General features: G+C 51.5%; 2 protein-coding genes across 2 annotated transcripts; both read left to right on the top strand.

Annotated features, from left to right (window-relative positions):
* Positions 1 to 14,219: 14,219 nt before the first annotated feature.
* On the top strand, positions 14,220 to 15,155 carry LOC142404076 (olfactory receptor 14A16-like). The gene has a single exon (XM_075490470.1). The coding sequence runs from the start codon at positions 14,220 to 14,222 to the stop codon at positions 15,153 to 15,155; it is 936 nt and encodes a 311-aa protein (XP_075346585.1).
* A 3,888-nt stretch (positions 15,156 to 19,043) lies between these two features.
* Positions 19,044 to 25,992, top strand: LOC142404075 (olfactory receptor 14A16-like). The gene is made up of 3 exons (XM_075490469.1): positions 19,044 to 19,969; positions 24,818 to 24,899; positions 25,888 to 25,992. The coding sequence occupies exons 1-3, from the start codon at positions 19,044 to 19,046 to the stop codon at positions 25,990 to 25,992; spliced, it is 1,113 nt and encodes a 370-aa protein (XP_075346584.1).
* The last annotated feature ends 365 nt before the right edge of the window (positions 25,993 to 26,357 follow it).

The raw sequence follows: 26,357 nt of genomic DNA, 5'->3' as shown, positions 1-26,357 counted from the left end.
AGCCGATGGGGAAGAAGACCGGCCTGGCTGACTAGAGAGCTCTGGCTCGAACTCAGGAGAAAGAGGAGAGTCTATGACCTCTGGAAGAAGGGGCGGGCAACTCAGGAGGACTACAAAGGTGTAGCGAGGTTGTGCAGGGAGAAAACTAGAAGGGCCAAAGCCTGAGTTAGAGCTCAGTCTGGCTGCTGCTATAAAAGACACAAAAACCACTTCTTCAAATACATTAGCAGCAAAAGGAGAGGTAAGGAGAATCTCCAGCCCCTAGTAGATGGGGGAGGGATCACAGTGACCAAGGATGAGGAAAAGGCTGAGGTACTTAATGCCTTCTTTGCCTCAGTCTTTATTAGCAGGGCCGACTGTTCTATGGGTACCCAGCCCCTGGAGTTTGAAGATAGGGATGGGGACCAGACTGGAGCACCCATAATCCAGGGGGAAATGGTGAGTGACCTGCTGCACCACTTAGACACTCACAAGTCTATGGGGCCTGGTGAGATCCACCCGAGAGTGTTGAAGGAGCTGGCAGAAGAGCTCACTAAGCCCCTTTCCATCATTTCCCAGCAGTCCTGGCTAACTGGGGAAGTCCCTGCTGACTGGAGATTAGCGAATGTGACACCCATCTTCAAGAAGGGCCGGAAGGAGGACCCGGGGAACTACAGGCCTGTCAGCCTGACCTCGGTGCCGGGGAAGCTGATGGAGCAGATCATCCTGAGTGCTATCACACGGCATGTAGAGAATAACCAAGGGATCAAGCCCAGCCAGCATGGGTTCAGGAAAGGCAGGTCCTGCTTGACCAACCTGATCTCCTTCTATGACAAGGTGACCCGCCTAGTGGATGAGGGAAAGGCTGTGGATGTTGTCTATCTAGACTTCAGTAAAGCCTTTGACACGGTCTCCCACAGCATTCTCCTGGAGAAACTGGCTGCTCATGGCTTGGACGGGTGTACTCTTCGCTGGGTAAAGAACTGGCTGGACGGCCAGGCCCAAAGAGTGGGGGTGAATGGAGTTTACTCCGGTTGGCGGCCGGTCACAAGCGGTGTTCCCCAGGGCTTGGTGTTGGGGCCAGTTCTGTTTAACATCTTTATCAATGATATGGACGAAGGGATCGAGTGTACTCTCAGTAAGTTTGCAGATCACACCAAGTTGTGTGGGAGTGTTGATCTGCTGGAGGGTAGGCAGGCTCTGCAGAGGGACCTGGACAGGCTGGATCGATGGGCTGGGGCCAATTGTATGAGGTGTAACAAGGCCAAGTGCAAGGTCCTGCACTTGGGCCACAGCAACCCCATGCAACGCTACAGGCTTGGGGAAGAGTGGCTGGAAAGCTGCCTGGCAGAGAAGGACCTGGGGGTGTTGGTTGACAGCCGCCTGAATATGAGCCAGCAGTGTGCCCAGGAGCCACTAAAGCCAATGGCATCCTGGCTTGTATCAAAAATAGTGTGGCCAGCAGGACTAGGGAAGTGATTGTGCCCCTGTACTCGGCACTGGTGAGGCCGCACCTCGAATGCTGTGTTCAGTTTTGGGCCCCCCACTACAAGAGAGACATTGAGGTGCTGGAGCGTGTGCAGAGAAGGGCAACGAAGCTGGTGAAGGATCTGGAGCACAAGGCTGATGGGGAGCGGCTGAGGGAGCTGGGACTGTTTAGCCTGGAGAAAAGGAGGCTGAGGGGAGACCTTATCGCTCTCTTCAACTACCTGAAAGGAGGTTGTAGAGAGGTGGGGGGCAGTCTCTTCTCCCAGGTAACAAGTGATAGGACAAGAGGAAATGGCCTCAGGTTGCACCAGGGGAGGTTTAGACTGGATATTAGGAAATTTTTCTTCACCGAGAGGGTTATCAAGCATTGGAACAGGCTGCCCAGGGAAGTGGTTGAGTCGCCATCCCTGGAGGTATTTAAAGGACGTTTGGATGAGGTGCTTAGAGACATGGTGTAGTGGTGGTTTTGGCAGTGTTAGGTTTATGGTTGGACTCGATGATCTTAAAGGTCTTTTCCAACCTATATGATTCTGTGATTCTGTGATTCTGTGACTTTTCCCATACATCTGCTGTAGCATTTTCATTTTCTTTACAGACAGCTAAAGTCCCAGGTCACAGCATCACCAATTTCCTAGTTTGTTGAAGACTTTTCTTTGTGTTGGAGGCAGGTCCACACCCCGTAGCTCCTCGGGAATCCTCTGAGGAATCTGCAGAACGTTTTGGCCTCCCCTGGACACAGCTGAATCTCGCAGGGAGCTGTCCCAGCGTTTTCCAAGGTGGCTACCCAAGGTGTTTTGTGTATGCTGGAGTCAGGTCCATGCCCAGTAGCTCTGTGAGGCTCCTCCGAGACATCTCCAGGAGTATATGGGTTATATCTACAGACTGGTGAATTGCCAGGTAGCACCTCAGCACTGTGTATGCTCCTTTGGACTCCTCCCAGGCAGCTCTGGAATGTTTTACCCTGCCCTGGAGACAGTGCAATTTTGCAGGTAGCAGCCCCAGACTCCTCCAAGGAATCCACCCAAGGAGTTTTACCAATGTTGGAGGCAGGCCCATGCTCTGTACCTTGCGGGACTCCTCTAAGTCAGCTTGGGAGTGTTTTGACGTTCCCTGGAAATGGCTGAATTTCCTGGGTGGCAGCAACAGACTCCTCCTCGATAGTTACATGAAAAATTTTCCTCCTTTAGCACTCAACGTGCGTGCCCAGAAGCTCCCCGGGACTCATCCAAGGCATCTCCATGAGTCCTTTGGCCTCCTCTGGAGATGGATGAACTCCCAGGTAGCAGCCCCAGAATCCTTTAACGTTGCTAGCCAAGGTGTTTTGTCAATGTTGGAGGAAGGTCAATGGTCCATAGTTCCCCCGGACCTCTGCCAGGCAGCTCCAGGAGTGTTTTTGCCTTTTCAGGAGATGGATGAATTCCCAGGTAGCGGCCCCAGACTCCTCCCAGGTAGCTACCCGAAGCGCTTTGTAACATGTTGGAGGAAGCTCCAAGTCCAGTGGGTCCCTGGATTCCTCCCAGACAGCTCCAGGAGTGTTTTGGCCTCCCCTGGACAGAGATGAATTTCATAGGTAGCAGCCCCAGACTCTCCCATGGAATCCATCCAAGGAGTTTTGTCAATGCTGGGGGACGATCCATGCCATGTAGATTTCTGGGACTCTTCCCAGGCACCTTAGGAGCTTTTTGGCCTTCCTTGGATATAGCTGAAGGCTCCGGTAGCAGCCCCAGAGTCCTCCTAGTTAGTTACTTGAAGAGCTTTCTTCATGTTGAAGGCAGGTCAATGCCCGACATCTCTCTGGACTCCTCTCAGGCATCTCCAAGAGTGTTTTGGTTTCATGTGGAGACAGCTGAAGTCATGGGTAGCAGCCCCAACCTCCTCCTAGGTAGTTAGTTTGTTTTGTCCATGGTGGAGGCAGGTCCATGCCTGGCAGCTCCCCACGAGTCCTCCTAGGCATCACCAATAGTGTATTCACTCCTTCTGGAGACATCTGAAGTCTTGCGTAGTAGCCCAATAATCCTCCCAGGTAAGTTGTTGAAGAGTTTTCTTCATGTGGAAGGCAGGTCCATGTCTGGTAGCTCCCTGAGCCTCCTCCCCGGTACCTCCAGGAGTGTGTTGGCCTGTGCTGGAGTGTCGTGAAAGAGTGGAATGCCCCTCACTGCAAAGAGAGAAGCAGCAATATGTTGTATTGAGGTAGAAGAATAATTTGACAGGGTTCAATAAATTCAATAAATATAAAATCCATTCAAATTCAATAAATTTGATGGAATTTAACAAAGTTTAACAGTGGTTTACCACAGTTCAATAAGTTTGGTGGTAAGCTTCACTTTATTAATTACTGCTTGGAAGAAACATACACAGGAAACTCGAGTGAGAATCGAGTTAGAATGATTCACACAGAGACCAGAGTGGAAAGGGTAAGAAAGACCCTTCGGCTGAGTCACAAGGTTCATCTGGACCCTCCTGCTTTCTAAACTCCTGATCGAGCTTAGGTACGGCCGGGTCCAATCTTAGTCTCAGACTTGGACAATGGTTTATGTCTAATGGAATTACCTATACAAACTTTATAGTAATTAACATTTAATAACTACATGGATTAGTAATGTTTCATGAGTATTAATTCAGCATGCTGTCGGTCACTTAGCAAAGATCTGCTGTTGGTAAGAGGTCTCTCTGCCTGGAGGATCAACCTTGTGAGGTGTCCCAGCTCAAGGAGAGATCACCGCCGTGCAGCCACGCTGCCTAGCAGGGAGAGCTCAGAGAAGGCTCACTGAGGCTGTCACATTTATGGAATAAAGCAGTTGGCTTGTAGTCAAATGACATGTGATGGGAAAGGTATGCATGAGAGTCCTTGTACCCACAGCTTTCTGTGTTCCTTGATAAATGAGTCTTGGAAAAGCCACCTGCTATTCATGTATTAATCACATGATCAGTGTTCCACGCTCACAGGCATCGATGCTCACTGTGTCACTCTGCTCCTTTGTGGGTTTTCAGAGAACAGATTGGAACTAGAGAAGTTCTGGGCCCTGTTTAAGATCAGGCCTTTACCTCTTTTGGAGCCTGAACCAAACTACTGCAGGTTTGGTTAAGGGGTTGAGTGCATCCATCACAGGGCTAATGGTTTTAAACTGATGGGGGGTAGATTTAGATTAGCTTTTAGGAAGAAATTCTTTACTGTGAGGGTGATGAGACCCTGGAAAAGTTGCCCAGAGTAATTGTGGATTGCCCCTCACTGGAATTGTTTAAGGCCAGGTTGGAAGTGTCTTTGAGCAGCCTGATCTAGTGGAAGATATCCCTGCCCATGGCACGGGAGATAGCACTAGGTGATATTTAAGGTCCCTGCCAATCCCAACCATTTTAAGATTCTATGATTGTGTGAAATGCAGGCCATAGGGGATATAAAGATGAGGTCTTGCTTCGACAGGGGCAGACCTGGTGGGAAGACACCAATTGAATTTCACATTTGTAGCCTTAGTTATGTCTTCTCTCTGTTGGAGAAACCGCTCCAAGAAAATGCCTGAACCCCAGAGGAGGCTGCAAGAACAGCCCTAAACAGAGATCACTCTTTCTCCAGGCACTCTGATGTGAAAATTGGAGAAGGGGCTTCTTCCTCACCGGCACCATGATATGCTCATTCCTTTTTCAGTCAGTGGGGGGCCGGCAGCAAGCAGGAGGGTTCTGTGGGACCACAGAGTCTGCCTCGTAGGACTAAGGTAACTCTGGGGAGGTGGGTCAGGGCACCAGATGGACAGTGGATTTCCTTCGGGGATCTTGGCATTGCTCTCTTTTCCCTCCCACACTGCAGCTTTCTTCATGGTTGCCACACTGCTCCCTCTCAAAGCATCCCAGCTAGATCCATCCCATTTGTCTGCCTTTGGCCCTCCTGGTTTTGCAGCCCTCCAGGAGAGCCTTTGGGAGGTCCCTAGCTGTGCCCTCACACAGCTTCTGGGGTTTCCCCACTGTTCTGGTCCTTTCAGGAGGACCTTTTCACAGCTCTCTTTTGTCCTGGTTTCTACTGGGATAGAGTTAATTTTCTTCCTAGTAACTAATATAGTGCTGCGTTTTGGATTTAGGATGAGAATAATGTTGATAGCACACTGATGTTTTAGTTGTGGCTAAGTAATGTTTACACCAGTCGAGGACTTTTCAGCTTCCCCTGCTCTGCCAGGTGCACAAGAAACTGGGAGGGGGCAGAGCCAAGAGAGTTGATCCAAACTGGTCAAAGGGTATTCCATTGCATATGATGTCATGCTCAGTATAGAAACTGGGGGAGTTGGCCGGGGGGGCAGTGATCACAGCTCAGGGACTGGCTGGGCATCAGTCGGTGGGTGGTGAGCGGTTCTATCACTTGTTTTTTCCGGGGTTTTGTTCCTCTCTCACTCTCTTGTTGTTTCCCTTCTCATTAATTTTTTTTGTTGTTGTTGTTCCAATTATTAAACTGTTCTTATGTCAACCCACGAGTTTTCTTACTTTTGCTCTTTCGATTCTCTCTCCCATCCCACCGCGGGGCCAGGCTGAGCGAGCGGCTGTGTGGTACTTAATTGCCGACTGGGGCTAATCCACAGCCCCGGCTCCTGTTCAGCTTGGTGTCCCAGGTCCTTCTCTGCAGTTTCCCTCTAGCCAGTCAGCCCCAAAATATCCTGGGGCATGGTACCGGAGCAGGACTTTGCACTTCCTTTGGATGAACCTGAGGTTCCTTTCAGCCCATTTCTCCAGCCTGTCCAGGTCCCTCCAAACAGCAGCACACCAGTCATTCCTCCCAGTTCCGTATCATCATCAGACTTGCTGAGACTGCACTCTGCCCCGTCATCCAGATCATTAATGAAGGTGTTGAAGAGAACTGGACTCACTGTTGACCCCTGGCGTACACCGCTGTTTGCTGGACTCTGGCTGAACTTCATGCCACAGTCACAACCCCTTGATCCCAGCAGTTCAGTCTTCAGTCCACCTCACCGTGTACTTCTCTAGTCTATACTTCATCAGCTGGTCCAGCAGGATGAGGACATCCTCATCTGAGGATACTGGAGAAACCTGATATATTAATTGCCACATACGGAATGGGGTGGTGAACCTCTCAGTAACTTTAAAGCACTGGGCTAGCTTAGCCAAAGTGCCTTGTCCTAAATCTGTGGCCCAGGTACACCTGTTTGTTCATGGACCCAGGTAGTGCCCACCTCTGCTGGAAAAAATGGAGGCCCAGTTACCCCAAACCTGATAGACGAGTGTGTTACATGGACTGGCCACATTCACGGTATTGATCTGAGAATGACAGTAACCCAGAACTGGACTCAAATTGGCCTTCAGTGCCTCGGTGTTGCTGAACCATGGTCACAGCCCTCTCCCTTGTCCTGTGTGGCACAAGGACGGGATCGAGCAGTGGCTTAGAGACCCTGATCCACAGGCAAGAACAAGGTTCACTCGAGTGGTGTGACCAGTGAGGTGGTGACAATCTTCTGCCGCAAGGCCAGTAAACCATAAGGCAAACCCTGACACTAACCCTCACCCTAACCTAATCCCAACCTAGCCTAACCCTAATTGGTGTAGAAATACCAACACCTGTCTAACTACCACCTTAACATCGTATCAAGTTCAGATTCCCATGGTAATGTCATGTAAAAAAAACAACAGACCAAGAAATTTGGGTACAGAGGCAGCAAAAGTGGGGTGGCCAAACAAGCATCTTAGTATCACCTTGTCAGGCTTTTAGTTTTGATTTTCTAGTGACAGCAGAGCACGAGGCAATTCCCTAGGACAATTCACTCTATTCACACTGTGCTTCTAAGATGAATGCATGAGTAATGCCCATCTGCTTTTTTTGGAAGCATGCATATGAATTATCAGGGCTCCTCTTGTGTTTCCAGGCAGTAAAACCAGAAAAAAAAAATGGTGAAGAAAACAGAGAAGAATATCTCTGTCATTTCCTAAGGGAAAGGGAAACAACAGCACTGGGTACATCAGGCATCAGCTTCCTGTGGTACTGGGGAACTTCCGATGTGTTCCTTCATTTGAGTCTGATCTCTGGACTCTGTTGCAAGAGGCAGAGGCAAAAATCACCTTTTAGGAAGAAGCAGTGAAATCTATCCCTTCTCATCTTTGTGTGTTTGTCTGGTTTTGGGGGCTGCTGTCTGCATGTGAAAATCACAGAAGCCAGCCTTAGTACTGATGGCTACCACTTCCAGTTGAGCACCATGTTTAATGGCACTTTAAAAGCCCTCCATTAAGAACTACAAACTTCTGCATCACAATGTGCCTTTTTAGACTTTACCTTCATGAACAGATAATTGACCCCTAGAACATTGACATGGGAGAGATGACGCATTAGGCATCCCACTCCCAAAGCACTTTTCTGGTCTTCTTTTGCCTGCTAGTTTCTGCGTGATTGGGAAATGACACCTCTAAAGCCTAGCAGCAGAGTGCAAAGGGAAAGAAGTGACTTCTTAATCCCAAGGGAGTGATTCTTCTCTGGGGCATGTGGGCATGATGGAATGCAGCACTTGGGGTAGGTCTCACTATCCCTGGCTTTGCCAGTATTAGTCCCATTATGTGTGTGACTGGTATGTGCATTGAGTCTTCAGAACTTCAGGAGCCAGGGATCCCAGAATCCCATCTCCTTGGTGACCCAGTGAATGTCAGCCATCACCGACTTCCACAAGCCACTCTCCTGAGCTCAGTGTAAGCCTTCCTTAGCTACTGTCCCGGGGTTCAGTCACGATTCAGCCTCTCGGGGCTGTTTCCTCCTCTGTCAAGGATGTTGTCCTTCTCCTCCTTCAAACCCCAACATGAGCACCTGCTTAGTGGGTAAGAGAGCTAAACGTGAGAATGAGCTCCAGCACGGGGCTAGCATGATGAAGCAGGTTAAGTTCAAAGATCAAAGAAGACAGAACAACACTTTTTACTTATTAAAATGTTCATTAGGATTCAGTTTGAACACCTGCAATGTGTAGATGTAAGGGAGTAGTTTCTGCTTCCTTTGTAGCCACTGAAGGACGCCTTTATCTAAAAGGCAGATTTCTTAGGCTCATCCCTCCTTAGGACTTTTCTGAAAGAAATGGACACTTCCATTTGAGAAAACCATGTCCTTGGAGACAGTCTCCACTGGAGGGGTTATTTGTGCTATTGGCTATAAAGCTGTGGAAGCAGAATACAACTATCTGGCTGAAGGGTTGGATAGCTCAACCATTAGGAATAACAGAACATATCATGCGCAGATGGCTATTTTTCATTTGCAGAAAAAAAAAGTCGTTTTGTGCTTTCTGCGCTTGGGTTCACACTCAGAGCCTGGAGAGAAAGCTCACGTTTGAGAAGTACGAATGGGAAGGTAGACAAGGACTGTGTCATGTCACTGGGCTGCTTACCTCTATATTTATACAGATTCATTTGGCCCCATTTTTTAACAACTGGATGACTAAGTCTGACCAGGGGAGCCTTACACCACTTTATAGCCAACAGCACAGAAAACCCCTCCAGAGGAGATCATTTCCAGGGAGATGGTTTTCTCCAATGGATGTGTCCACTTGATCAGCTAGTTCAGCCTGGAGAATAAATGGCTTTGGGCTCCCATTGGGATGGTTCTTGATTTTATCATTTATACTTTTGATTTTTTTCCAAATCAAAATCATGAATTTGATTTCAGGGTAAGATGCATTTTTTTGTTGGTGTTGTATAGAATGACCGAAAAAGACAGGGGAGGGTGACCTGATAGACGTGGACCTAGTAGACAGGTTCCTGACCTAGCAGACAGCAACCTGGGGCAGGTGAGATCAATGCGACTGGGATGGTGGCCTTTGCTCTTGGAGTCCAGCAGAGCCATGTCAGGGCTGTGTGAGGTGTCCACACGTGAGCTGGCCTCACTCACTGCTCGCACACACAGGGATGATCAGAGGCTGGAGTCCTTCCCTTGCACACGCAGGGGCAGTGCATTGCAGCAGTCTTAGTGTCTGTCTGGCTTCCTGCTGCCATTCCCAGAGGGTGGGAGGCACCGCAGCCCCGCGCTGCATCATCCTGCTCTGCACTCGACTCGAGGAACCCACGGCATGAGGAACGGACACGGGGACCTAGGTGCAAGGCAGCACATCGCAGTGGTGGTTGTCCAGGGGATGTTAATGGCAAGCTGCAGGTCTGTGACAGTGTCCCTCCTGCTGTCATGCTCAGGAGGTCCCCACCACCAGCAGCCTGCTTCCTCCCTGGTCCAGTCCTGCTCCCCAGGACAGCATTAGGGTCCTGGCCCTGGAGCTCCTCTTGTAGCTCTGGCTGCCCCAGAAGCACAGCAGCCTGCCCCAGCTGGACACACAGGAACGGGATGCTCTTTTTATTTCTCCCCTCCACGGCCATGGTGCCCTGCTCTTCTCCCTGGACATCCCTTCTCCCCAGAGAGCCTTTCCCCAGGTGAGTGTGTCCATGCTGGCCTGGCTGGCCGTTCCTGCACCCCTGACCATGCTCCCCACGGGGCCCTGAGCTGGCGGTGCTGCTCTGCAGAGCGAGGGGGCTGTGGTGCCCTGGGGCCATGGGGTGACCCTGCAGTGGCCATGCTGGGAAGGGTGAGAAGCAGACCCAGCCAGCCAGGGATCACTGCTGCTGAGCCCCTTTCCATCTCCCACTTCCCAGCTGGCCTATGACCAAGGAAGGTGCTTAGGAGGATCATGAGACGTTTCCATATGACGATTTCTCAGCCACCTCAACCTCGGGTTGCATCAGCTCAGCAAAGACTTCTCATGGACAAAACTGGAACCAAGCACCCAGCACCCCACGTATGCAAAGGCTTTGCTTCAGAGCACAGACATGCTGGGAAGAATGGCAGGTGGCAACGTAAGGATGAAATGCGATGTTCATGAAGACAACAAACCCTGCAGTCCCCAAGGCCAGAGGAAAACATGCCTGGGCCATGCCAGCCTTGCAAGAGAGGAGTTTGCTGCCTGAGGGGACTCTGCAGGACCTTGTGCCAATCTCCAGGAACACAAGGGACCCCTGAAGAACTCCCTGGGTGAGGTAAGGCTGCAATCCAGCCAGACTGTGGACATCAGTGGTGTGGGGTTTTCTTCATATGATCACGGGTGGAGGTGGGTAGAGGACAGGGGAGAAGAGAACTGCCAGGGGTTGAGAGTATAGGGACGTGAGTGGAGACCCTGGTGTGATGTGCCTCCCAATCTTGCAGCAGCCCTGGGTGTAGACGAGATGGACCTTGCCTCCTTGCCGGGCTGTTGGCATTCCGGTGCTGGCAAAAAGGCACCGGACCCCTTTGGGAGGCCCTGGTGTGTCTGCCCAGCCCCCACTCCGGTGGGACATGGCTTTCCTGGAGGTCCTGTGCCATATTTGCCAGCCACATGCAGTTGCACTGGGCACCCCAGGCACCTGGTATGGCACTAGAGGCCTTTCTTATGCCCTTAGAAAGAGCCTTGCAATGATATCGGTGCCTGCAATGCAGGGATGTGCCCGTGCCTGAGTTTTGTAGTAAGCTGAGCTCTAGTGAGTGCAGTGGAGGGAGCCCAGAGAGAGCCCTGACCCTCCTTCTGCTGCACTGCTCCTTTTGGCCAGCTGGAAGGCCAGCAGCTGCCATGGACATGTGAGTCTAAGAGACGTTCAGATGCCCTAACCATTGGGTGTAACCTGAGGTGACCAAGGGACCCTCCCTCCCATCCCCGCAGCTCATGCTCAGGCAGGTGGGGGTGTCCCATGGACAAGCTCCATCAGCGCTTGCAGACACAGCCACAAGTCCTGGACCACCCCTGGCACCTCAGATGCCACCAGGTGTTTGTGTGTGAGCAGCTGACTGCCACCCTCCATCCCCATGGATCACAGAGGGAGCTCAGGGCAGGGGCTGCTCTGCAGGCACCTATTTTGTGCACGCTGAGCTGGAGCAAGAGGAATCTCAGCTCCTGTGGGGTGCATGGGGAAGAGCTGAACCCCACTGCAGTCTCTGGGCCACTCACCAGAGAGGAAATACCTGATGGACTCAGCTGAACCCCTGCCCTGCACGGTGGGGAAATGATCCCTGCCTGTCACTGCCACGGTGTCTTGCCTGGCAAGGGGACAGGGGTAGGGGTTAAGGGAATCAAATATTAAAACCTTTGTAGACCCCCACAGCATGTTAGGGCAAATCCCACTTCTAAAATCTGTCTCTGCAGTGTTCAGAGAGGGACAGTCAATGATTGCTTCAGTTAGTGTCTGCCTACGCTCCCCAGGAGAGACCCTGCTGCCCTTCAGGAGACGTCAGCCCTTGGAGCCCCAGGGACACGTGGAGGGAGCCCAGAGGGGGCAGAGAAAGTGCTGCCTTGGGCTGGTCCTCTGCTGCTGAGCTGGGCTGGGCTCCTGGCATGGAGGGAGCTCCTGGCAAGCGGGCAGCGCTGCAGAGAGACAGCTCTGCCCAGGAGCAGCTCCTCTGCAAAGGGCAGCAGGGCTGAGGGCACTGCCTGCAGGCAGCGAGGGGAGAGCAGTGAGGCAGAGAGAAGTTAAAGGCAGCCTGGGCTTGGAGGATGCTGAGAGCTCACTGGGGGAGAAATCTTCACAGCCCCTGACACCATAATTCTGTGGCTACAGGGCAATGCAGCTGCAGTTGCTGGAGGGATCTCCTAAAGCTGGCACATCCCACAGCCCATGGGATCTGTAAGTACAATTCTCACAGTTTCTCTAGTGCAGAGGATAAGGACGTCTTGTGGAGCAGGGCTTCCTTGCTGCACCGTCAGAGGGACAGGGCATGATGTGTCTCTGGGTGCAGTGCAATGCAGAGGCTTCCTGGAGCAGTCTCCTAAAGCAGGCATAGCCCATGTCTAAGAAGATCTGCCAGGAAGGCTCTCGAGGGTCCTTCGGTGTTGAGGAGGACGTGCTTCAGAGCAGGGCTTCCGTGCCGCACCGTCAGAGGGACAGGGCATGACCGCTGCCTTCTCCCAGGAACAACCGCAGGGGTGTGAAGCCGGGTGTGCAGGCAGGGTGCCCAGGGCTGTCCTTCCGAGCAGGGTCCCTGTGCCCCTGGGTGCTGTGTGCCACGGCAGGGAGTCTGCTGCCTGCCAGGGTCAGCACTCAGCCTGCCCGGGGAGCTCCCCATGGCTCTGCAGGGAGAGGCTGTGGGTGGAAGGAGCCACCCCCGTCAGGGCAGGGTCCTTCTGCTGTCCAAAGGGTGCTGCATGGGTCAGGGCTGCTCACAGCTCCACATCACCCCCAGGACATTTCCCAGGGGACTTTTCAAGAAGCCTATCAAGGCAGGGGCTACCTTGTGTAAAGGTGTTTCCAGTTTCCTGCTGTGCTGGTGGTGGTGGTGAGGAATGGTGATGGTTCTTTCAGTTTTGGACGAATGACCGAGACTCCTACAGCGTTACAGTGAGTTATCAATAGGTTCCCAGGAACCTGATAAAGTCTCTTCACCATTGCTGTGCCTACAGAATGCACCAATATAACCTTTATGGTCTCTTCAGGATTCATCTGAGGTGCTCCTTAGGACTTGCCAACACACAGATGGCCCTGGCCAGTGCCCTGCTGCCAGGAGGAATCTGCAACGCAGAGCTGAAGCACCCAGTGTGTGGGATGGGCTCTGTGAGCACTGGCAGGGAGGAGACATGGGGACAGAGAAACGGCTCCTGGCAGGGACAGCTCCAGGCAGCAGAGACAAGGGCAGGGACTGAGAGGAAAGTGCTGACGGCAAAGGCTGAGGGGGATCTGGGCACCTCCCTGCCAGCCCTTCAGTGAGCATGCCTTTTCCCCAGTCAAGGCCCCCTGGGCTCTTCTCCCACCCAGCAGAGCCTCTGCCCTCAAGGTCAGGGCTTCCAGGGCAGGAGTTGCCTCCTCTGCAGCAGAGGAGACTCTCCCGAGTGCCTGTCTGTCCGTCCTGGCCCTGCTTCCCTTGGCACAAGCACTGGGGCATTTCTCTTGGTTTCCCCACCCCTCCCTGGTGCTGCTGCTCTTGTTTTCAGGCTCTCTGGGAAAGGGGGTTTCAGCTGCAGCTCAGCAGCTGATCCTGCAGGTCCTGCCATGCTCATGTTTCCGTGGGTGCAAGGCGGCTCTGTGGGGCACTGGGCAAAGCAGTCCATGGCATGGGGATAAGGCTGACTGCCCCCGTTAAGGACACCCCATTTTTAGGGCATCCAGAAGAGCACAGCTCTTCCCTGGGGAGGGGAGGGTGGAGATCATCTGCCCTTTCAGGCTGGATTCAGCTGATCCCAGCAGAATCCAATTTCCTTTCAGGGGAACATCTGAGTGTGATCACCATCCAGACCAAAGAGGTGTGAGCCAAGGACAGCTGGGAGCAAGACTGATGGACAGACCAGCTCTCCTCCATCTGCACTAAGGGTCTGTCCTTCTGCCTCTCCGGACTCTCAGTGTAGCACTTGTGGTGTAGCAGAAATGCCAAGGATTTCTGCCTTCAGAAAACACTCCCCAGATGCGAGAGGGGCAACAGGAGCAAAATAAACAAAACAAAAGCCCTGCACCTTGCTTCTGCAGTTGGGTGAATTGGGAAGGACAATGCTGAAAAGCTCTTTGAAACCATGAGTAAATTGACCCTGAGATCACTCCTGGTTCCTGTTTAGCTGTGGCTGCACAGCAGGACTGATAACTCCACAGAAGAGTCCCCTGCTCCCCACTACACCCCAACCCAGCACAGACCAGAGCTCAAGCCAGGGAGCTGCACGAAGGCCTTCCTGGAAGGATCGATTCAACGTGGGCTCTGTCTTTCTCTGAGAAATGGAATAGCTTTTACTCAGAGAAGTCTCTCCTCACTTGTCACTGCCTTTTCCTCCTTGACCAGACTCTTTGCAGATAATGAGCAGATGTCCAACAGCAGCTCCATCACCCAGTTCCTCCTCCTGGTATTCAGAGACAGACGGGAGCTGCAGCTCTTGCACTTCTGGCTCTTCCTGGGCATCTACCTGGCTGCCCTCATTGGTAATGGCCTCATCATCACTGCTGTAGCCTGCGACCACCGCCTCCACACCCCCATGTACTTCTTCCTCCTCAACCTCTCCCTCCTCGACCTGGGCTCCATCTCCACCACTGTCCCCAAATCCATGGCCAATTCCCTGTGGGACACCAGGGCCATCACCTATGCAGGATGTGCTGTACAGTTCTTTTTCTTCCTCTTCTTCATCACAGCCGGGTTTTATCTGCTCACCATCATGGCCTATGACCGATACGTTGCCATCTGCAAACCCCTGCACTACGGGACCCTCCTGGGCAGCAGAGCTTGTGTCCACATGGCAGCAGCTGCCTGGGGCAGTGGGTTTCTCTATGCTGTGCTGCACATGGCCAATACATTTGCACTACCACTGTGCCACGGCAATGCCCTGGACCAGTTCTTCTGTGAAATCCCCCAGATCCTCAAGCTCTCCTGCTCACACACCTACCTCAGGGAAGTTGGGCTTCTTGTCGTTAGTGGTTTTCTTTATTTGGCATGTTTTGTTTTCATCGTGCTGTCCTATGTGCAGATCTTCAGGGCCGTGCTGAGGATCCCCTCTGAGCAGGGACGGCACAAAGCCTTTTCCACGTGCCTCCCTCACCTGGCCGTGGTCTCTCTGTTTATCAGCACTGGCACATTTGCCTACCTGAAGCCCCCTTCTGTCTCCTCTCCATCCCTGGATCTGGTGGTGGCTGTTCTGTATTCAGTGGTGCCTCCAGCAGTGAACCCCCTCATCTACAGCATAAGGAACAAGGACCTCAAGGATGGTCTGTGGAATCTGTTTCAATACATCCTTGTGCAGAATCAATAAGATGCCCATCATCTTCATAGCACTCCCAGGGTATCTCAGGAAATGCCAAAACTTTGTGTTTTCTTTTGTTTTCTTTTTTTCTTTCTTTCGTTAGTTCTTCTTTTGTTTATACCTATAAAGATATAATTTCCCTTTAAATAATACTATATCTGCCCTCCAACTGGGGTTTTTTTTTTTTATCCCAAAACCTCTTATACATATGGAGCCAGGCTTCCTGTGAGGAACACAATAAAGAAACCAGCAGAAAATTATTTGCCTCAGATCCCATCACTTATATCTTGTGTGGACATGGACAACAGCAGGACCTGGTCTTTCCCGTGCTGGTGACTCCTCTCTTCCCCCCTGTGCTGCTGTGCCCTTGCATTTGTGTAAGCCCTAAGGTCTCATGTAACTTGTGACAGTCCTGTTGCCTCCACAGTGGCATGCCTGTGGCTGCAGGAGGAGCAGGCCATGTGAGCCACTGTGTCAGAGCTGGCTTCCCTGCCAGCACCACCGTCACCAGAGGGGCTCCTCAGGAGAGGGACAGATGACCGGGTGCCTCTTCCAAAGCTGGTGTCAGGAATACACCCAAGGAGCTGCTCCCAAAAAAGGCCTCTTGCTCTTCTGGGGTTTCCAACAGATTCAGGGGGACAAGCTAAGAGTCACAGAATGATATGTTAGAGACTGAGGGTTGCATGGAGAGCTCCCTTCTTGGTTGCACATGGCCGAGAAGACAGCAACTGGTCTTTGACTTATCTGCCTGGCACTGTCACACCTCTGGTGGGGATGATGGCAGATGCTGGCCTGGAGAGAAATCAGGAACTGCCAGAAGGTGTCAGGGAAACCCCAGGGACAGCGTATGAGTCTGGGTGGGCAGTGAGTGGCTCCTCATAAAATGTGTAATGTCATAAGGTAGGTTCTTCCAGAGGAAAAGGTGAACCTGAGGAGCCCGTGGGCTACTGAGGACTCTGCAATGCCAGGAGAGGCTGTGAGGAGCCAGCAGGCAAAGGGACATGAGAGTGGAGAGGGGTTCAGGGCACCGTGACGGATGCACCCACTCTGAATTAGTGAACAGTACTTTGGTTCAAGCATCACCAACAAGTGGCCCTGACTGAAATCAGTCCTGCTGTGCAAACTGTGAGAGCTGTGCTAGGCCATATCTTCTCAGCCACTAAGGAGTCTCGGCCACGTCTTATCAGGAGCCAAGAGTACCAGCCCGAGCTGGGAGCAGACAGAAGTAAAACTGCTACAGCTGCCCTCCTGCACAGACACCAAAGGAGGGTTTGACTACGAGTCCATCCCTGTGTGCTATAAATATTTGTAGCCTCCCCGAGGCCATTGAGGTTTCCTGTACGGCAACAGGTTGCATGGCGATGATCTGCCCTTTGAGCAGGGACACTTCTCAAGGGTACTCCTCAAGGCTGAGAGACCCCTTACCTGATATCTATAACGAGGCAGGTGACATTTTACATTAGGCCTAAACGTATATTGTATGCTAGCAACATTTATTTATATATCCAGCTATAGCTTAAATATTAGAATTGTAGTCAGTAGCAGAGTGTTTGACTACTGTCTAAATAATTGCCTAATCATTGTCTACATCATTGTCTAATCACCATCTAAATTATCATCTAAATTATCATGTCAATCATTGTCAAATCATTGTCAAATCACTGTTTAAGTACTGTTCAATTACTATTCAATTATTGCTTAATCACAATTTGATTATCATTTAATTTTCATTCAATCATCAATTCATTGTCATTTGATCATCGTTTAATAATTAATAAAACATTTTAGTAAACCCCACAGCAATGACTTCTCTTAATAATTCACCTGTGACAAAAACTGGTGTAGTCTGCAGTGTGGCGGACTCAGTCCTTGAATAATTATGGAGGACAAATTTAACCCTTCACCGAAATTTGTGGATGATTGGGTGCATGAAAAGCGGGATAACTGGAATAAGATGGAGACACAATTTAAACATTGCAGCAGGGAAAAGAAAAGATGGTAAAGAGAAGGGAATAATATGCCAAATGTTGGGAATGTGTTTGGGAGATGCGTATCAGTGTAAGGAATGTAAAGATCAGGAAATGGGAGTGTTACAAGGTGAGGGTGAACAAAGAAAGCGACCAGAAATGCTGTTATCTCTGCAAATAGATCAATTGCTGAAACAACTGGGGGAGGAAAAAGAAAAACACAGGAAGGTAGAGGATAAACTGGAACTCATGATAATTCAGGCCCCCCAACACACCAGATCCTCTAAAAATTACAGCCAGTGCCCTGCAAACAGGCAGGTTTCTGTAGGGCCAGGGGGAGTGCACAGAGGTTGGGATGGGATCTGTGAGCACTGACAGGGAAAGACATGGGACAGGGAAACACCTCCCAGGAGGAAAATCTCCAGGCAGCAGAGATATGACCAGGGAATGAGAGGAAATGAAAACCAGAAATGTTGTGGGAGGGAGAATTCAGAAATCTCCCTATGATCCCCTCCAATGCAGACCCCTTCCCCCGAGCAAGCCCCCTCACCTCCTGTCCCACCCAGCAAAGCCTCTGCCCTCAGGGCTGTGGGGTCCAAGGTGTGAACCACCTCCTCTGCAGCCAGAGCTCCAGCAGAGCCGTGCTGCAGCTCTCCAGCCACGTGTCCATGTCCCTCTGCAGAGCACAGGGCTGAGAACAACAGCCCAGAGAATTTCATGTTGGGGAGGTGTTGTGCACAGCTGGGTGAGGGTAACGCTGTCCTGAGTGCCCAGCTGCCTCTGCCTTTGCCTCTCTAAGCTTACTGCATTTTTCCTTGTTTCTCCACTTGTCTGTGATATTGTTAGTGTTATCTTGATCCTGCTGTCAGGCTGTCTGGGGAAGTGGAGTTTCAGCTGCAGAGTCACACACTGATCTTGTGTGTCCTTTCATGCAGTTGTGTCCATGGGAACCAATGTCCCAGCTTTCCTCTAAGCTGTGGGGCTGTGGGCAATGCAGTCAGTGCATCTAGGGGATGAGCGGAATCTCCCTTACTGAGATACCCTCATTAGGACCCTTGGCTATCTCCTTGAGGTTTCCTTCCAAGCTGTGAGCTTCCCTCCAGGATGCAAACCTGTCCTATAGCATCTTGGTGTTATGTGAAAGCCCCACGTAGAAGCATAGACATGCTACAACAGAGAAAATGCTGTTGGGTTTGTGAAATGAACCCTGTGTGTCCCTGGCTAGAAGTGGGGTGCTGAGACCTTGAGAAAGGGTGAGGCATTTAGTGGTCTGTGGTGGATCCCTCTGCTCTCAGCAGAGCCAGGTGGTTTTCAAGGGTAACATGGGCGTGTGATCACCCTCCACCTCAGAAAGCTGTAAGCCCAGACAAACTGGGAACTAGACAGAGAGACCAGGACACCAGCTCCCCTTACTCTCCACTAAGCCACAGGCAACCCTCTTGCCTCACAGCACCCACTCCGTTCTCCCTGAGGCAGCAGAAATGCTGAGGGTTTCTGACATCCAAGAATACTCGCCAGGGGAGGTGGGGGGCAGCTATAAAAAACCCCTAAACCTCTCAAATTGCCTTTACCATGCCCATTCCTTTACCACAGGTAGTGCAGATGCTGGCAGGCCCTTCTGCGTTAGCAGTGGTTGCACAGGAAAAAGTTGAACACCAGGACTGGTCCCTGCCCCTACCCACTTCTGCACTGTGGGGCTGACTTATCAAAAGCCCTTGGACAGATGCCCTGCTCTTCATCGCACACGTGGCCAGCACCAATGAGGGCTGCAGGCACAGAGCTGAAGGAACGTCTCAGAGAAAAAATGGGTGTCTGTGTGTAGCAGGGGGAGGGTCTATGGGAAATGGCTTTGATTTTGGTCAGAGAAGTCTTCTGTAAGCTGTGACTGACTTTTTCTCCTATGACAATGCCCCATGCGCAGAGGCAGCAGATGTCCAATAGCAGCTCCATCACCCAGTTCCTCCTCCTGGCATTTGCAGACACGCGGGAGCTGCAGCTCTTGCACTTCTGGCTCTTCCTGGGCATCTACCTGGCTGCCCTCCTGGGCAATGGCCTCATCATCACTGCTGTAGCCTTTGACCACCGCCTCCACAGCCCCATGTACTTCTTCCTCCTCAACCTCTCCCTCCTTGACCTGGGCTCCATCTCCACCACGGTCCCCAAAGCCATGGCCAGTTCCCTGTGGGACACCAGGGCCATCTCCTACACAGGATGTGCTGCCCAGGTCTTTCTGTTTGTCTTTTTGATGTCAGCAGAGTATTGTCTTCTCACCATCATGGCCTATGACTGCTATGTTGCCATCTGCAAACCCCTGCACTACAGGAGCCTCCTGGGCAGCAGAGCTTGTCTCAGCATGGCAGCAGCTGCCTGGGGCAGTGGGTCTCTCTCTGCTGTGCTGCACACGGCCAATACACTGACAATCCCCCTCTGCCAAGGCAATGCCCTGGACCAGTTCTTCTCTGAAGTTCCCCAGATCCTCACACTCTCCTGCTCACACTCCTACCTCAGGGAAGTTGGGCTTCTCGTGGTTAGTGCCTGTTCAGTGTTGGGATGTTTTATTTTCATCATGCTGTCCTATGTGCAGATCTTCAGGGCTGTGCTGAGGATCCCCTCTGAGCAGGGACGGCACAAAGCCTTTTCCACGTGCCTCCCTCACCTGGCTGTGGTCTCCCTGTTTATTAGTACTACCATGGTTGCCTACCTGAAGCCCCCCTCCATCTCCTCTCCATCCCTGAATCTGGTGATGGCAGTTCTGTACTCGGTGGTTCCTCCAGCAGTGAACCCCCTCATCTACAGCATGAGGAACCAGGAGCTCAAAGATGCAGCGTGGAAACTGATAATGGGTGTTTTTCAGAAGTAACAAACTTGTGCATAGCAGTTGTAATGTAACCCATTACAGCCTCAGCCTGTCTTCTGTATTTTTTGTTGTTTGTGCTGTTTTTTTACCTGTGAGAATGGTGTCCTCCCAGTTTTAATTCACTGTCAGCTTTTCTTTTCTGACCGAGTGGCTGTGTAAATGAGGAGCTGTGCTTTCTGTGTGTTTAAACAAAATAAAGGGCCCTTCACTGACTTATTTTTTCCTGAGATCCTTCCTCCAAGGCCATTTTGGATGTGCAGGGACAGTTCGTGTGTGCAGAGTTGGAGGGGACAAGAGTCCCGGCATGGCAGCACTGGCAGGAGCACCAGCGCTTGCTTTTCCAGGGCTGTTCTCTTTCCACTTCCACACTCTCTTTCTGATCCCTTGCGTTGGTGTAAGGCCTGAGCGCTCTGGCAGCTTGGTCACAGCCGTGCTGCGTGGCAGTCCTGTGACCACAGGCAGGGACAGGCAATGGGCACTTCTGGGACAGAGCTGGCCTCCATAACAGTGTTTCCATAAAGAGAGGTGATCTGAGTACAGTGCCTGAAGGCTTAGGTCTTCTTTCAAATTTGCTGTCAAGAAGAAGCTCAAGAAAGTGCCCTGTTGAGGAAAACACCAGTGAACAGCTAAAGTGTGTGAGTGTGCAGGGTGGGGGCACGCAGCAGTGTCCCTTGCACAGCCAGGCCTCCAGGGACAGACTTGAAGGACCAGCAAAGCAGGGGCTGGTCTGTGACCTTGTTTGCTGGACACCCTGGGCAAGGTGCCCCAGGACAATCCATACAGACCAGCCCCTTGCAACCGTCGTTCCCAGCACTGGCCTCTCACCCCAGCCCGGAGAGGTTGGTTGCCCGTCCACGGAGGGACACTGAATGACTAGGTCAGAAGTCCATGTTTGCATTGTTCAGAGGAGACTTAAGCATGCACATCGTGTGCGTGTGGGGAGGTGAACCCGAGTGAGCACAAATGCCATCAGCCATTCCTGGAGGTGCCATGAAGGCCAGCGGGACAGACAGTGCCTCGAGGTCACTTCCCTTTGAGAGTAACGTCCCCTGGGAAACCAACCACCTGAATGCAGCACTGGGATGTGCTTCTGTCAACCGAGGTCCCTGTGTCCATTTCTCACACCGTGGGGCATCTCAGAGAGGTGCAGAGCAGGGCGATACACCGCAGGGCTGAGGTGCCTCCCAGCCTCTGGGAGTGGCAACAGGAGGCCAGAGAGTCACCGTGCCTGCTGCAGTGCACTGCCTCCGCGTGTGCAAGGGAAGGACTCGTGCCTCTGAACACCCCTGTGTGCATGAGGAGTGCATGAGTTCAGCTGAGATGTGGATACCTGACAGTGCCCTGCCATTTCTGTGTGTGACTCCAGGAACAAACCCCACTGTCCCAGTGAGATTCATCTCACGTGCCTTGGACAGGCTCATTGTAAATGCTCCTGTCTGCTCACGTCACCCTTTTGGGATTGTGCCCTCAAATGTGTCAGAGCAGTCAGAGAGGTTCTGGGGTCCTTGGAAAAGGCAGATATCAAACCTTTCTTCCAGAAGGGCAAGAAGGAGGATTGGGAGAATTACAGGCTGGTCAACCTCACCTCGGTTCCTGGGAAGGTGATGGGCTAAATACTCCTGCAGCCATTTCCAGGTACTCATAGGACAAGAAAGGGACTGCAGAAGCTGTATCGGTTGGGGAAAGAAGGGGATGTTTTGTACCTGAACCCTAGGAAGGTTTATGTCATGGTCTCCCATAGCCTCTTTACAGCCAGATTGGTGATATCTGGGCTGAAGGAATGGATGATGTAGTGGGTGGGAAGCTGGCTGGTGGATCAAGCCCAAATGTCACCAGTGGTAGAGTCCTCCTGGCAGCCACTTACCAGTGGCATCCCTCAGTGCAAGCACTTGGGCCAACACTGATGAATGTCTCCATTAACTGCCTGTACAATGTGACGGAGTGCTTTCCAGCTCCTTTGTGGATGATGCCAAACTGGGCAGAGCCCTTGAGCGACCTCATCTGGTTAACGCTGCCTTGAGCAGGACAGCTGGACAGGATGATGTTCAGGGGTCTCTTCCAACCTGAGTTATTCTATGATTCAATGGATCTTTTCCTTGGAGAGCTTTCTGAAGACAGAACAGACAGAGGAAGAAGGAAAACCAGAGAGGCAGAAGTAGAGATATAAAAGGCACCAGTATAAATACAGTAGTGCTTCTGAGGAACATTTCTCCACTCAAAGTATTGGTAGGAAATCTATGAGATAAATGTGATGAAAGAAGCTTACTTTTATCTGCTCAGGTACTGGGCCACAGGGAGGGTGATGGTTGGGTACGGTATCACATGGTCTGTTGTGTCTCGGGAAATCATAATCCAGTAGAAAGCCAATGGCTGTGAAGGGGGCTGTGAGGTCACTTCTGCCTCTGGAGGTGATAGGACAACAGCAGGAATGTGCCTGGGAAAGGGACTGTGAGGTCACTTCTTGCTGAAACAGCTGATAGCTCAGCCCTTGACTCCTGGCAGGGGTATGTGCTTTTAAGCTCACATCTGCCAGGGTCTCTGACAGGCCCGCAAAAGGCACCTGGTTGGCACATTGACTGGGAGATCCCCTCTGCCGAAGGACCTAGGCTCGCTCCAGGAAAAGGGCTTACATTTTGGTTGTCCTGTCTCTCCTGCCTGCGTACATGCTGGGACAGCAGCAGGCACGCAGCTTGGTCGTGTCTATCCGAGAAGCTGAAAGGCTAGCAGCCTTGGGAGGTGATGGTGAGGTTACTTGTGTGTGGTCAGGTGAAAGGCCAGCAGAAGGCTGATGGGTTGGGATGCCTGCTTGAAGGGTTGTTTCCCAGATGGTGGAGCTCTCCTTGGAGGTAGAAAACAGCAGGAGAGAGAAACACTGCCACACAGTGCAGCTTGGAAGGTGGAGATTGGGCATGAGGAGGAAGAAATGTCACTCAAAGGGTAGTGCTGTAGTACATGAAGTCCTCCAGAAGGAGCAGGAGATCAGTCCATCTCTTTGTGTTTCACAGAAGAGAGTGTGAGGGTGGACAGATTTCAGTGAATGTATGGAAATGTCGGGGTGAGAGCAAAGTGAGGAAGCGAGATGGGTGTCTCCAGCCTGCAGGGCAAAAGAAGCAGCTGTCGGACAGCGTAGGACAACCTGTGGTGGAGATGGGAAAGAGCGCTGGCAAGGTTGGAAGTCATCAAGAGAACCCAAGGCTTTTCCCCTTAACTATGGAAATCGTCTATAGTACCAAGGCCTATGAGGAGAGACGTTGTCCTGAGGCACTGGGGCCTCACTGCCTCCTTGCACACCCCCAGCAGGGCTGGGAACTGTCATAGCGTTGTCCTTCCCTCAGCACCACACACCCCACATCCCACTGCCCCAGGAAGAGCCCTGAGCACTGTGTGAAGGACAGGATCTGCCTTCCCCGGGGCTGGGGGTCAGAGCTTGGCCTTTCTGCTTCATAGAACAAAGCCAGGGTTTTCTCAGCATCTCAGCTGCCTGCACAGTGCCTTTGCCTGCCTGTAATCATGGCCTCCAGTTGTCTGCTCTAAGGAGTCCCTTGGGAGGCTTTGTCAGTAATGGCCCTCAGTGGGGCTCATTAATGCTTCAAGGTACTTTGGGTTTGGCTTTTGGTGTTGATTCTTTGAGAGGTTTGTGCAATCTCCTCTCAGTACCTGAGGTTCCAGGACTCAGCACCAAATGCCCCATGGGGCTCATTAAACTAAAGCAAGCCTTAACGACCTGTGAGCCTTCTTGTCATTTTCTTCTAGACTTGTACAGTTAATTAGAGAGGTTTCCTAGTGCACTGCTGGAGAAAGATTTCCAAGAACTTCTAATAAACATGATCTTTTATTTTAAAGGGTGTATTTTATTAATTTTCATTTTAGAGAAGAGACAATAGGAGCATTCTCTGGTTGATATTCATCCAGGGTCTCTCCTAACGAGGTCTGCACTGGTAGGAGAAGCTGTCCCTTGAGGTCTGACACAGTATGGACAACCTTGCTCCTCACCTCCCCAACCCCATCATGTCTCTCATCAGCCACCTGGGACTTGTGTCCCTTTTCCTTACATCAGACTTCTCCTCTGCAGTCTGCAGCTGGACGGTACCCCTCCTTCGTTCCAGCTCCCACCGCTTTCCTTAGAGACCTGGCTGCACAAAGGCAAAGAGGGATTTTCTTAATTTTGAACAAACAAAATAAAACTCATTAAGATTCACCATTCAAATAAAACACACTCCTCAAGTGTATGCCAAGTACAAGCTGCCACCCATGAGGTTCACCTCCCACAAGGCATAATCATGCAAGAAATCTTTTAGACAGAAAGGAAATTATAAACTAAACTCAATTAAAGAGTTGGCCCTTTAGACTAAATTAGACAGACTACTGAAAGATAGGCAGGCTTTTACCTCCCTGAAGCTCAAAGCAGCTACTGGATTGTTGAGGGGTGCCTGAATGATCAAAGAGTAAGGGGAAGGCAAATCTAGAGAGCAATTGCCAGTGTTTCTGTGCAGATGGGCTGCTGGAAAGGTGACTTCAGACCTGGTCAATTTTGTTAGGACAGGTGGAATATGTGAAAGATGAGGGAGATTAAATGCACGGCCTAACAGACAGAGTACTGACCATGCAACTATAGAGGCAGGTCAGTAGTGCTCCTCGTGCTATTAATGCACATCCTGAAAACCCCGCATTTTGATCTCATGGGAAAACACCGACATTTTATTAAAAGTATTCAGTTGTTTCAGCTGATGAGGTCACGCTTATACTTGCAAACACGTGTAAAAATTCCTCAGCTTTTCAGGCAGAGCTCCGCTGTCTGACCATCAGTGCCCAGTGCCAGCTCTGAGGACCCGGTGTCTCTGCAGTAGGTGCCTGGGACGGGCAGCTGTCACAGAGGACCTGCTGGAGACGAGAGCCCCTCGGAAGCTGCAGCTGGAGCCTGGGCAGAGGGTCCCGGGGCACCTCCACTGGCACCACGCGCCCCTGTCCCTGGAACTGCATCCCACCCCAATTTTATGATCGCTTCCCTTTGCAAACAAAGGCAGTACACAAATCCCCCAGAGATCAGTACATGAAAACAAGACAAAACAAAGCCAGTAGGAGAACAACATCAATGGTGTTTGAAGCTTAAAGTTGCAACAGGACTTTTCCTTCACTCTACATCTTTCATTCTATTTCTTTGTTGCTTCATTTTTGTAACATGTTCTCAGCACTTCCATCATACTGAGGCCTACAGCATTAAGAAAGATAATTTTTGTGTCTTTGCACAGAGCCCAGGGCCCCAAAACACTCCCTGCCCTGGACTGTCCATGCCACCGCTAACTCTTGGCACAGAGTGAGTCACGCTCGGAGGTGTTGACCACTCTTGCCTGATGGAGGAAAGCAAGGTACAAAGCTTCAGGGAAACGTTCTCCTCTTTCTGGATGGCCAAATTTGCACCAATCTCATCAAATCTGTGTTATCTGTCTTCCTATGTGAGTATATGGAAAAACCTGTATTTATGTATAGGTCAATGTATAGAAAAATGTGTAGGTGTGTCCAGTTACTCAGCAAAATACATTTCCTACCAGCACTCTCAAAGGAAGCATCTTTGTTCCCAGGAATTACTGTCTCTATACTGTCTTTGTCACTCCGTCCCCTGCCCCACGGGGCACTGGCACCAGGTTTCCCTCAGCTGCCTTCCTTGTGCTGACAACACATTTAGAGAAGCCCTTCTGGGGGCCCTCCCCATGCATGGCCACTTCCAGCCACCGCTGAGCTTTGGCTCTGCTGGCTCCATCCCTGCACCCCCAGGCCAGGGGTCTGTCTGCCTCCTGGGCAGCCTGGTCCCCTCCAGCCTCCCTACTCTTCCTTCTGCAGTTTGACCTCCTAAGTCAGGGGGGTCCCTCTTCATCCACGCTGACCTCTTGTGGGCCCTGCTCCACTCCCTGCACTTCAGACAGGCTTCTTCCTGGGCTTTGAGGATGTTGTCCCTGAAGATCCAGGGGGGACTCACAGCCCCTTTGTCCTCCAGCACACTCCAAGCCGTTCCTCCGATAACTGAAATCAGCTCTCCTGCAGTCCTGCACTCTCATTCTGCTAGGTGTCCTACTTCTCCACCAACTCATGGGCATTGCAGCCATGGCTGCCCTCATCCTTCCCATCCCTAGCCAGAGCCACCCTGTCTGTTGGTAGGACACCAGCCCTCGTCAGCTCATCGAGTGTCTCATGTGTCAACATATGGTCTTCCACACCCTCCAGGCATCTCCTGGGTTACTTGTGCCCAGCCCTGGTGCCCTCCCAGCAGACTGGGGGTGGTTCAACTTGCCACGTAACTGAGGACCTGTGACCATGAGGCTTCCTCCAGGGCAAGGCTCTGTGCACGCCAGCCTCCCCTTTGCCCAGAGCTCAGCTCCACCTCCTCACACA

Source organism: Mycteria americana, unplaced genomic scaffold, assembly GCF_035582795.1.
Source record: "Mycteria americana isolate JAX WOST 10 ecotype Jacksonville Zoo and Gardens unplaced genomic scaffold, USCA_MyAme_1.0 Scaffold_68, whole genome shotgun sequence".
Taxonomy (NCBI): domain Eukaryota; kingdom Metazoa; phylum Chordata; class Aves; order Ciconiiformes; family Ciconiidae; genus Mycteria; species Mycteria americana.
Note: the sequence above shows the minus strand (reverse complement) of the source record. Positions and strands in the feature narration are given on the sequence as shown.

Excerpts from the sequence above, each read along its gene's own strand:
- LOC142404075 (XM_075490469.1), top strand. The coding sequence starts at position 19,044 with ATGTCCAATAGCAGCTCCATCACCCAGTTCCTCCTCCTGGCATTTGCA. Across the intron at positions 19,970-24,817 it reads ATAATGGGTGTTTTTCAGAA|GTGCCTGGGACGGGCAGCTG; the intron begins GTAACAAACTTG and ends TCTCTGCAGTAG. Across the intron at positions 24,900-25,887 it reads AGCTGGAGCCTGGGCAGAGG|ACAGGCTTCTTCCTGGGCTT; the intron begins GTCCCGGGGCAC and ends CCTGCACTTCAG.
- LOC142404076 (XM_075490470.1), top strand. The coding sequence starts at position 14,220 with ATGTCCAACAGCAGCTCCATCACCCAGTTCCTCCTCCTGGTATTCAGA.